Source organism: Ornithorhynchus anatinus, chromosome 8, assembly GCF_004115215.2.
Source record: "Ornithorhynchus anatinus isolate Pmale09 chromosome 8, mOrnAna1.pri.v4, whole genome shotgun sequence".
NCBI lineage: Eukaryota > Metazoa > Chordata > Mammalia > Monotremata > Ornithorhynchidae > Ornithorhynchus > Ornithorhynchus anatinus.
The window spans coordinates 3132496-3142348 of record NC_041735.1 but is presented as its reverse complement, the minus strand read 5'-3'; the positions used below and the strand labels follow the sequence as shown (position 1 = coordinate 3142348).

The 9853-nt window shown below is 57.2% G+C and overlaps 1 protein-coding gene across 2 annotated transcripts in view; it reads right to left on the bottom strand.

The window, feature by feature from the left end:
* Positions 1-1949: 1949 nt before the first annotated feature.
* ALDH1A2 (aldehyde dehydrogenase 1 family member A2) overlaps positions 1950-9853 on the bottom strand; it is a 60799-nt gene continuing 52895 nt past the window's right edge. For both annotated transcript variants that reach the window (XM_029070050.1, XM_039912963.1), the window contains exons 8-13: positions 7609-7711; positions 6805-6989; positions 5886-6050; positions 5334-5491; positions 4925-4999; positions 1950-3507 (exon numbers count right to left, since the gene is read on the bottom strand). In XM_029070050.1, the coding sequence (XP_028925883.1) occupies positions 3435-3507; positions 4925-4999; positions 5334-5491; positions 5886-6050; positions 6805-6989; positions 7609-7711 (759 nt within the window). In that variant the 3' untranslated portion in view covers positions 1950-3434. The remainder of the gene's footprint in view (positions 3508-4924; positions 5000-5333; positions 5492-5885; positions 6051-6804; positions 6990-7608; positions 7712-9853) is intronic.

Below are 9853 nucleotides of genomic sequence, written 5' to 3'. Positions count from 1 at the left end.
TCCCCGCTCCGCTCCGGAGATGAATGTACCGAAGAAACGCTAGCCCCACGGGCCCCACTTCAAAGACCAAATGGCAGGTCCTCCTGGCCGGGGACCAAGGGAAAGTGTCAAATCAGGAGGCGGAGGCCAGGGCCAGGCCGGCCAGCCTGGTCAGTTCCCAGGCTCGCACACCCCGGCCCCATTTGAAATGTAAATGGGGCCGGGGTGATCAGTCTTGGGGTGGACAGCGGCCGGCAGCCCGGCTTTCTCAAACACCCGGGGTCCCCCACCGCCCCCCTGGAGAGCCGTGGGGAGAGCGGGGGGCCCGGAGGCGGGGAAGGGTCCCGTTTGGTCCCCCCCACTGAGGCCTGGCGGGGTGTGGCGGGGGGCGGACGGGGTTGTTGTCCGGAGCTGCAGGATTCTCAGGCACCCCCCTCGAGAGAAAGGGGACGAGCCCAACACTGTGGCTTGGACCCCCGAGCCCTGGCTGGACGCTTCCTCTGTCCGGGCTCCCTTTATCACCAGCAACCCCTGCAAGCCCACCTCCTCCGGGAAGCTGGTAGGATGCCGGTCCTGACCCTTTGCACCCTGCTCCCTCCAGCCCCCAAAAGGATGAGCCCTGGGGTTCTGCTTTTATAATAATTATTATTATCATTATAATTGTTAAGCACTTACTATGTGGCACACACGGTTCTAAACGCTGGGTTAATCAGGTTGGACACAGTCCCTGTCCCACATGGGGCTCACAGTCTTAGTCCCTATTTTACGGACGTGGGAACTGAGGCCCAGTGAAGGGAAATGACTTGCCCAACCTCACCCAGCAGACAAGTGGCAGAGCCAGGACTAGAACCTATGATCTTTGTTTTCCCTTCTCTCCGTTCCAGCTGTTATCTATTTTATATTAATGTTTGTCTTCCGCTCTAGGCTGTAAGCTCACTGTGGGCAGGGAATGTGTCTGTCATGTTATAGTGTCCTCTCCCAAATGCTCAGTACAGAGGTCTGCACACAGTAAGCACTCGATAGATACGATTGACTGTTGTCTCCTTCTGTTCCTGGCATGTTGTTGTCCCTGCCCTTCATTCTTGGTTTCCTTATTTGTGTTTTATGGAACTTGTTAAAGGCTTACTGTGCCTCAAACATTGTTCTACGCAAGGAGTGGGTACAAGTCAATGGGGTCGGACACAGTCCCTGTCCCTCACGAGGCTCACGGCCTTAAGTAGGAGGGAGAACAGGTCCTGAATTCCCATTTTATAGTCGAGGAAACTGAGGCACAGAGAAGTTAAGTGACTTGCCCGAGATCACAACGCGAGCAATTGGCAGAGACTTCCCACCCTCCAAGGAAAGAAGGCACTGAAAAAGGCAGCCATGGGAGCTCTGGACTCTCCATTTGGAGATCTTTGAGAGAAGGGCAGATGCCCTTTTGTCCTTTGCCCAAAGGCAGGGGCCTGGACCAGATGACCTCTGGAGGTTTCTTCCTGCTCTGGGATTTGAACCTTGTGGTTCTATTCAGTGTCTGTTTGACTGGGGCTGTCTGCCTTTTCCATCGGCCCATCACCAAAAATTGTGGTAACGCTTAAGGGCTTACTATATGCCAACCGCCGTACTAAGCGCTGGGGTAGACACAAAATCATCAGGTCCCACACAAGGCTCACCCTCTAAGTAGGAGGGAGAGCAGATTTTTTTTTCTTTACGATATTTGTTGAGCACCGACTGTGTGCCAGGCACTGTACTAAGCCCCGGGGTAAAACAAGCTAATCAGGTTGGACACAGTCCATGTTCCACATGGGGCTCACAGTCATGATCCCCATTTTACAGCTGAGGAAACTAAAGAAAGAAGTGAAGTGACTTTCCCAAGATCACATGGCAGGTAAGCGACAGAACGGGGATTAGAACCCAGGGCCTCTTACTCCCAGGCCCACTGACCACCCCTACAGCCGGGCCTGGACCCACAGAGAAACCAATACGCCGGGTACATAATATAAATGCTTTATTGCTAGCACAGAAGTATCTTTTTAAGTAAATAGAGGAAAAGAAATAAATCTCCTTTTTCACATTTCATATTGCAGTTCCAAGATAACTAGTTAGTTGCTGTATGTTTTCACTCGGACGTGGCTACAGTAGGAGGACGGGACATTCACACTGGGGAGTCTGGAGTGAGGTGTCCCCCAGAGGGTTGGGGTGAGGGTCTTTTGGTTGGAAATCACGGCGAGGACAAATCGCTTGAAGACACACACGTAGAGACGAGAGTTATAAATAGAAAACGGGCATGGTTAGAAAGCAGGAAACTGTTAAACACGTAAGCTATACTCTGCCCCCGATTCCACGGAAGGCTAGGCCGGGGATCGGTGCTCTTAAATAAACGTTCGTCGTCATCGGGGCGGGGGGTGGGCTTGGGGGCTGCAGTGGGGTTGGGAAGCCGGCGGGGGCAGTGGGGAAAGGGGGTGAGCAGGGAGGAAAGGGGGTAACCTTTGGGGGGAGGCGGGGTGCAGAGGGGAAGGGCGGAAAACCGGGCTCCCGTCCCAACTCCCGAGGGTGTGGGAGCAGCAGGATAGGGCAGGGCTGGTGAGAACGGAAAGCCGGGACGCGGCAGGTCCTGCTCTCTCCACGCCCCCGAGCGGGGCACGGCTAGCACCCCCAGCCTCTGCGGACCCCCCAGGCCGGAGCCGTGCTCGGCCGCGGGAGGGGCTTCGCACGAGGGACCCCCGTCTTGTAGCGTCCCGCCCGGTGTCCACCGTGAGCCTCCGCAAGGCGCCCGGTGCCTCCCTCTGGCCGACGGGCCGGGCCCCGCGGGCCTCCCGAAAGAAACAGAAAAACCAACCGAGCAGCGAGTGGCCCAGTGAGGAGCCGGCGTTATGCCCCAGTGAAACAGGGAACCCAGAAGAGGCAGAGACGAATTAGGCCCAGGGAGTGGGGCTGGGAGGCTGCGGGTGGCACGCATGGGGAGGCCGCCCCCGCGTCCCAGTAGTCGCTGCGGCAGCCTGGCTCCCGGTAGGCCGGGGCCTCTCTCCGATGGACACAGGGACGATTGGGCGGTTGCGGGAGCTCCTTGGGGCCCGGGAGGGGACCAGACGACGAGAAGGGAGAGATCTCGGGGGGACGGGGCGTAAAACGGGCTCGAGTCACCTTCCGGCCACATGGGCTCCGCCGGGCACTCGCCCTGGGATGGGGCTTCGCCCGTGGGAGGGACTCGTGGCGGGGAGCGGAGCCAGAGGGCTGCATTCAGCCGCTGACCGAAGGCCGGAGGTCGAGGGAAGATGGGGGGTCGGGGAGGACGCGGGGGCCCGGTTGGACACAAGTGGGTTGTCGAGGGCGGCCCGGGCCGCTGCAGGAGGCGGGGGGTGGGCAGGGACGGGTCCGGGTCGGTCCGATTCTTAAATAGACACTGGTGCCAGGCGGGGTTCCTGAGCGCCGGGCCCCACCGACCACACCGACCCCTTGCCCCGCCCCACCCGGTTTTAGGAATTCTTCTGGGGGATCTTTATCGTCACCGTCTTCACTTCCGAGTACTCTCTCAAGCCGCTCTCTCCCCTGGGAAAGAAATGGGAGGCGTAAACCGGGGCCGGGGACTGGGAGCCGGAGGGCCCGGGTTCTAATCCCAGCTCTGCCACCTGCCTGCTGTATGGCCTCGGGCAAGTCACGTCCCATCTGTGGGCCTCAGTTCCCTCATCTGTAAAATGGGGATTCGCTACCTGTGCTCCCTCCTGCTTTAAGACTGTGAGCCCCTTGTGAGACAGGGACTGTGTCCAACCTGATTATCATTTCCCTATCAGTGTTTAGTATGATGCTTCATTCATGAAAGGTGACTTAATAATTATCACAATTATTATTATTATTATCCCAAGCACGACTAACTCCCGGGATGTACATCCTCCTTTTCCCTGGCTAGGACCCTCCTGCAGTGGGTTTACTGTAATGTGCAGAGCACTGTATTAAGCACTTGGCCAAGTACAGTACAATAGAGTTGGCAGACACCATCCCTGCCCACAAGCTACCATTAAATGTGTGGGCTGCGAAAGGAAAAACTGTGAGGGAGGAATGTTTTTCTGTTTCTTTTTCAGAGCTCGGGTGAGCCTTGGTCCTTCTTGATTTGTGCTTCCAAGATGGAAGCAGCTTCTTTCTGTTAATCCCCTCTCCCTTTTAATCCCCCCCCCCTACGCTGGTCACCCTAACCTTGGCGGCTGCATCGGACTGAAGTACGCCGGGAGATTTTAGAACTCATTTCCTTCCCATCACCAGTATCTCTGGGAGGAAGGAGCAAGAGCTTCTCTCCCCATTTGGCAGATGGGAAAACCGAGACCCTAGTCCCCTAATGAGGATGATGACGGTATTTGCTATGGCACTGTACTAAGCTGGTACACTGGGTTGGACACAGTCCCTGTCCCCCTTGGGGCTCACGGTCTTAATCCCCATTTATATCTGAGGAAGTTGAGGCCCAGAGAAGTGAAGTGACTTGCCCGAGGTCGCGCTGCAGACAAGTGGTGGAGCAAGGATTAGAACAGAGGTCCTTTTGACTTCCAGGCCCGTGCTCCATCCACTACGTGACGCCGCTTCTCTATGAAGATAAATAAATACGATTGGCTGACTGACCGACAGGACTGAATTAAAAATGGGCCGACAGGAAGGTCTGCTCCTTAGACTCCCGCCTTCTCTTCCCTCCCAGGGCTGATGGGTCCATACCAGGGAGACCACCTGACCCACTCCCGTACACCCTCCGAGGGGCCACCTGGCTTGGCTCCTTGTTTCCAGCTGGTGCCCACCCAAGTTGGTGCCCACCCTTGTCTCCGTGCCCCTCCAAGCTCCCCCATCTGGACGTCGGCCCGGAACCGCCCCAGCCGGGTCCAAAATTCTCCCCCACAACTGGTTCCGACCCGGGCCGCTGGATCCACCAGCCAGTCACCCTTGAGACCCCCTGTCCCTGTCTGAAGAGGAATGCAGGGATACCCACATTTCTCTACCGTTCCCGGACATCTTGAACCCGCCGAACGGGCTCTGGGCATTCAAGGCATTGTAGCAGTTGATCCTGGAGGAGGGAGAAGGAGGGAGAGGATACGTTGAATCCCTCAGGTCCAGAAACCCACACCCTCCCCGTCCCAACCCCTCCAAAGCCTTCTTCCTCTTCTGACAAGGAGAAAAGCTGCTTCGAACCGATGTCAGTAAAATGCCCCCACACGGTTGAAAAATTCACCCCATCACCCAACCGAAACGGTCGAATGGCAGCCCGAGAGGTTATTCCTCTCTACCCGTGTGTGTGTGTGTGGGGGGGGGGGGCATATACTGGCTCCCCTCACCTCCACTAGAGCCAGGGACGACCCCCACCCCCAACCAGCCCCACCAGTCGCCCACTACTCTCTCACCACACAGTCCCAGCCTGCATGGCAGAGGACACCGTCAACGCCTTGTTAATGTCGCTGGTGAACACAGCGGCGACGAGGCCGAAGTCAGAGTTGTTGGCTCTCTCGATCACTTCGTCCATGGTCTTGAACCTCAGGATTTCCTGGACTGGGCCGAAGATCTGGTAAGAGAGAGGGCCTTCCGGTTCTACCTTGGCCTCCGGGGGCCACGGGGCTACTAGCCTCAGGCTGACACGGGGTCTCCTTCTTCTCCTCCCGGCCCCTCTCCTCCCTACCGGCCTTAGGCTTCCCTAGGGAAGACCCAGGGCCTGCTGTACCCGGGGCACCGTGGGTACTAGAGGCTGCCAACCGTCACGGCTGCCAGTTCATGGGGACGAAGGGAGCCAGTGCCGCCCACACAGGGGTCTCGGTGGGGCAGGAGGCCCATCAGCCCCCCACCCCCCGGACCTGACCTTGGTGCCTGGCTGCGAGCCCAACGCCCACCCACCCCAGGAGTGGGGGAGGTCGGGGACCACAAGCCGGACACTGGAGCCAGGGAGGGAGGGAGGGAAGCACCTCTTCTTTGGCGATCCGCATGTCATCCGTGACGTCGGAGAACACCGTGGGCTCGATGAAGAAGCCCTTGTGACCCAGCCCCTTGCCCCCGCACTCGAGCTTCGCCCCCTCGGTGACCCCACTCTGGATGAGCTCCAGGATCTTGTTATACTGCTTCTTGTCGATCTGCAAGAGACGGCGAGGTCCAGTCTGCCAGCCGCCACCTCCCCTGGCCCCCACGGCCCCTCACCGTTGCCCCGGCTGGTCGGTCCGGCTCCGCCACCCAGTCCCGGCTCCGCTGACCCAGCTCCACCACTTCATAATAATACTACTACTAAAAATAATCATTATTAGTATGGCACTTGTTTAAGCGTTTATCACGTGCTAAGCATGGTTCTAGGGACCCTGGTAGATACAAGTTAATCAGATTGGACGCAGTCCCTGTCCCACATGGGGGCTCACACTCTTAATCCCCATTTTACAGATGAGGTAACTGAGGACCAGAGAAGTGAAGTGCCTTGCCCATGGCCACACAGCAGACAAGTGGCAGAGCCGGAATTAGAACCCACATCCTCTGACTCCCAAGCCCATGCTCCTTCCACTAGACCAAGCTGCTTCCCATGCGGCTTATCTGTTATGTGACCGCGGCCAAGTGACTTCACGTCTCTGGGCCTCAGTTCCCTCATCTGTAAAATGGGGATTGAGACTGTGAGCCTCACGTGGGACAGGGACCGTGTCCAACCCGATTTGTTTGCATCCGCCCCAGCGCTTAGTAGAGTGCCTGGCACAGTCTAAGCACTCAACACCTACTGCAATTAGGATTATGATAATTACTGTGTGAGGCGCATAGTAAGCGCGCAACAAACGCCACAGAAGACAAACAAACGCGCACCACGGTTCTTAGGGGGGAGGTGGCGGGGAGCCGGTCAGCGCGGCCTACCTGGGGGCCCTGCTCGGTGGTCGGATCGAAGGGGCTGCCCACGATCCGCCTCTTGGCACGTTCCACGCTCCTGCGCACGAACTCCTCGTAGATGGTCTCCTCCACGTAGACCCGGGAGCCGGCCGTGCAGCACTGGCCTTGGTTGAAGAAGACGCCCTGGTGGGTCTGCTCCACCGCGTGGTCCACTGCCAGAGCCAGAGAGAGCGAGATACCCCCCACCCGTTGTTGGGGGCTGCCCTCTCGGACGGGCCCCCAGACACAGACAAACACACAAACACACACATACACGCTCTCCTGCCCCGACACAAGCCTGCATGCACATTGTGGTCATGGGTTCTAGTCCCGGTTCCGCCACATGTCTGCTGAGAAGCATCGTGGCATAGTGGATAGAGCACGGGCCTGAGAGTCAGAAGGTCATGGGTTCTAATCCCCGATTCACCACATGTCTGCCGTGGGACCTTGGGCCAGTCACTAACTTCTCTGGGCCTCACTTCCCTCTTCTGTAAAATGGGGATTAAGGCCGGGAGCCCCACGTGGGACAGGGACTGTGTCCAACCCGATTTGCTTGTATCCATCCCAGCGCTTAGTAGAGTACCTGGCACAGAGTATGCACTGAACGGACATCACAATTATTATTATTACTCTTTTTATCCACCCTGAGGTAAGCACGTGCACGAACATACATCAAGCCGAGCATACGCGGCCCATTTGCTTTCGGTCTGTCCAGGCATAATGGGAGTAGGAGGGCTTTCACAAGTCACTGTCCAGGAGGTTTGACAGCATGGAGCCCTGGGGATGACTTACGGTCGGCGTCGGCGAAGATGATATTGGGGTTCTTGCCCCCCAGCTCCAGAGTGACCCGCTTCAGATTGCTCCGGCCGGCCGCCTCCTGGATTAGCTTCCCCACCTTGGGGGAGAAGAAGGAGGGTAGAAGGGAGGGAAAAGATGCCTTTCTTTGGCCCCACCTCATCGCCCCCGATCAAGTGGCTGGTCAGGGCGGGGGACCCCACCTTCCTCCAAACCTTTCTCCTTTCATTCCCTTCTCCTTCCTCCCCGGCCCTGATCCCAGTCACCATCTCCCAGCCCCCGCCTGGTGGGGCGGACTGGAGAGGAACTGGCATCACCGGTTGGCATGTGCGGAAGGGCATGGAGGAGAGAGCACCCTCTCCTCCGCCTGCTTGTCTTATCAAGAGTGTTTCGGGCCCCATGGCTTGGCCCGGACGGACAGACGGATGAACAGCACAGTTGGTTGGCGTTGTTTCCCCATGAGCTCCTGGGGGCCGGGGTCTCTCCATGGGAACTCGGGCTATGCCCCCCACCCCCTCAGTCTCAACCGGACCTCCGAACCCCACCCCACCCCTGCCCTGGGCTCGGGACCTGGCACAAAGCAGGACCAATAATAATAATAATAATGATATCTGTTAAGCGCTTACTATGTGACGGACACTGTACTGAGCACTGGGGTGGATACGAGCAAATCGGGTTGGACCCAGTCCCTTGTCCCACATGGGGCTCACAGCCTCAATCCCCATTTTACAGACGAGGTAACTGAGGCACGGAGAATTGATTTACTCAGGGTCACACAGCAGACAAGTGGCAGAGCCGGGATTAGAACCCATGACCTTCCGACTCCCGGGCCTGTGCTCTATCCAGTACGCCAAGCTCCTTGGCTTCCAAATATCATCAGACTCTGGATAACGGACCCAATCATGCCCCCTCCCCCCTCAACGCCCTTCCCCCTGCCCACTCCTGTCCAGGCAAAGGTTTGAGGATGGGCTTATCGCCCCCGCCCCCACCGCTACCCTGACAGACACGGGATCCCCCAGAAACTCAGCCTGCATCAGGAGAAAGGGCAGAGGTAGCTTCGGTTACAATTCTCTCGGGCCTACTGCCTGACCTCCACCATCAATTAGTCACATTTATTGAACGCTCCCTATGTGCAGAGCACTGGACTAAGCGCTCTCATCTAGGGAGAGCCGTGTCCGGGGGTGCGGTCGAATGGGGACGGTCAAGTCGGGGGGCAGCTGAGCTGACCCCGTTTGGCAGGAGGTGTCCGTTCCCTAGAAATTCTCCCGGCATAATTCCCCGGCCCCCTCTCCTTTCCCCTCAAGGGGTCGAAAGCAAGTTGGATTCATTTTTCCCCAACTCTTCCCCCTGGGGTTTCCTTTCCCGGGTCCTGGATCGCAGTTATGTCTGGCAGGGAAAAGCCGCAGGAATCAGGATGGACCTCAGTGACCTCAGCAGACGGAAGCAGCACAGCGTAGTGGATAGAGCGCGGGCCTGGGAGTCAGAAGGTCATGGGTTCTAATCCCCGATCCACCACAGGTCTGCCGGGTGACCTTGGGCAAGGCACTTCATTTCTCTGTGCCTTGGTTCCCTCATCTGTAAGATGGGGATGGAGACCGTGAGCCCCATGTGGGACAAGGACTGTGTCCAACCCGATTTGCTTGTATCCACCCCAGCGCTTAGTACACTGCCGGGCACATAGTAAGTGCTAACAAATACCATTATTATTCATTCGATCATATTTATTCATTAATCCATTCATTCAATCATATTTACTGAGTGCTTACTGTGTGCCAAGCACTGAACTGAATGCTTGGGAGAGTACGACATAACAACAGACACATTGCTTCCCACAACGAGCTCACATTATTATTATTATTCTGCTCTGGCCAAGGGGTCCCGACCATCGACATTAATTATGGGATTGAGTCATCAAAGTACTGCGCTAATCACTGTGGCAGATAAAGGATAATCAGGTGGGACACGGCCCTTTCTCTTCACAGGACCCGCGACCTAGGAGGGAGGGAGTCTAGGAATCTTACCCCCATTTGGCAGATGAGGAAACTGAGGTTAAGTGACTTCCCAAGGTCACACCACAAGCTGGTAGCAGAGTCGGAACTAGAACCCAGGTCTTGTGACTTCCCGTGCCTTTTCCCCTAGGCCAAGCTGCCTCCCCCGGCCCAATCCCTCCTTGTACCTCACCACCTTCAGTAAGGTGGGAAAAGGGCAGGGCAAGACCAGGAGGCCAAAAGAAAAGACCTAC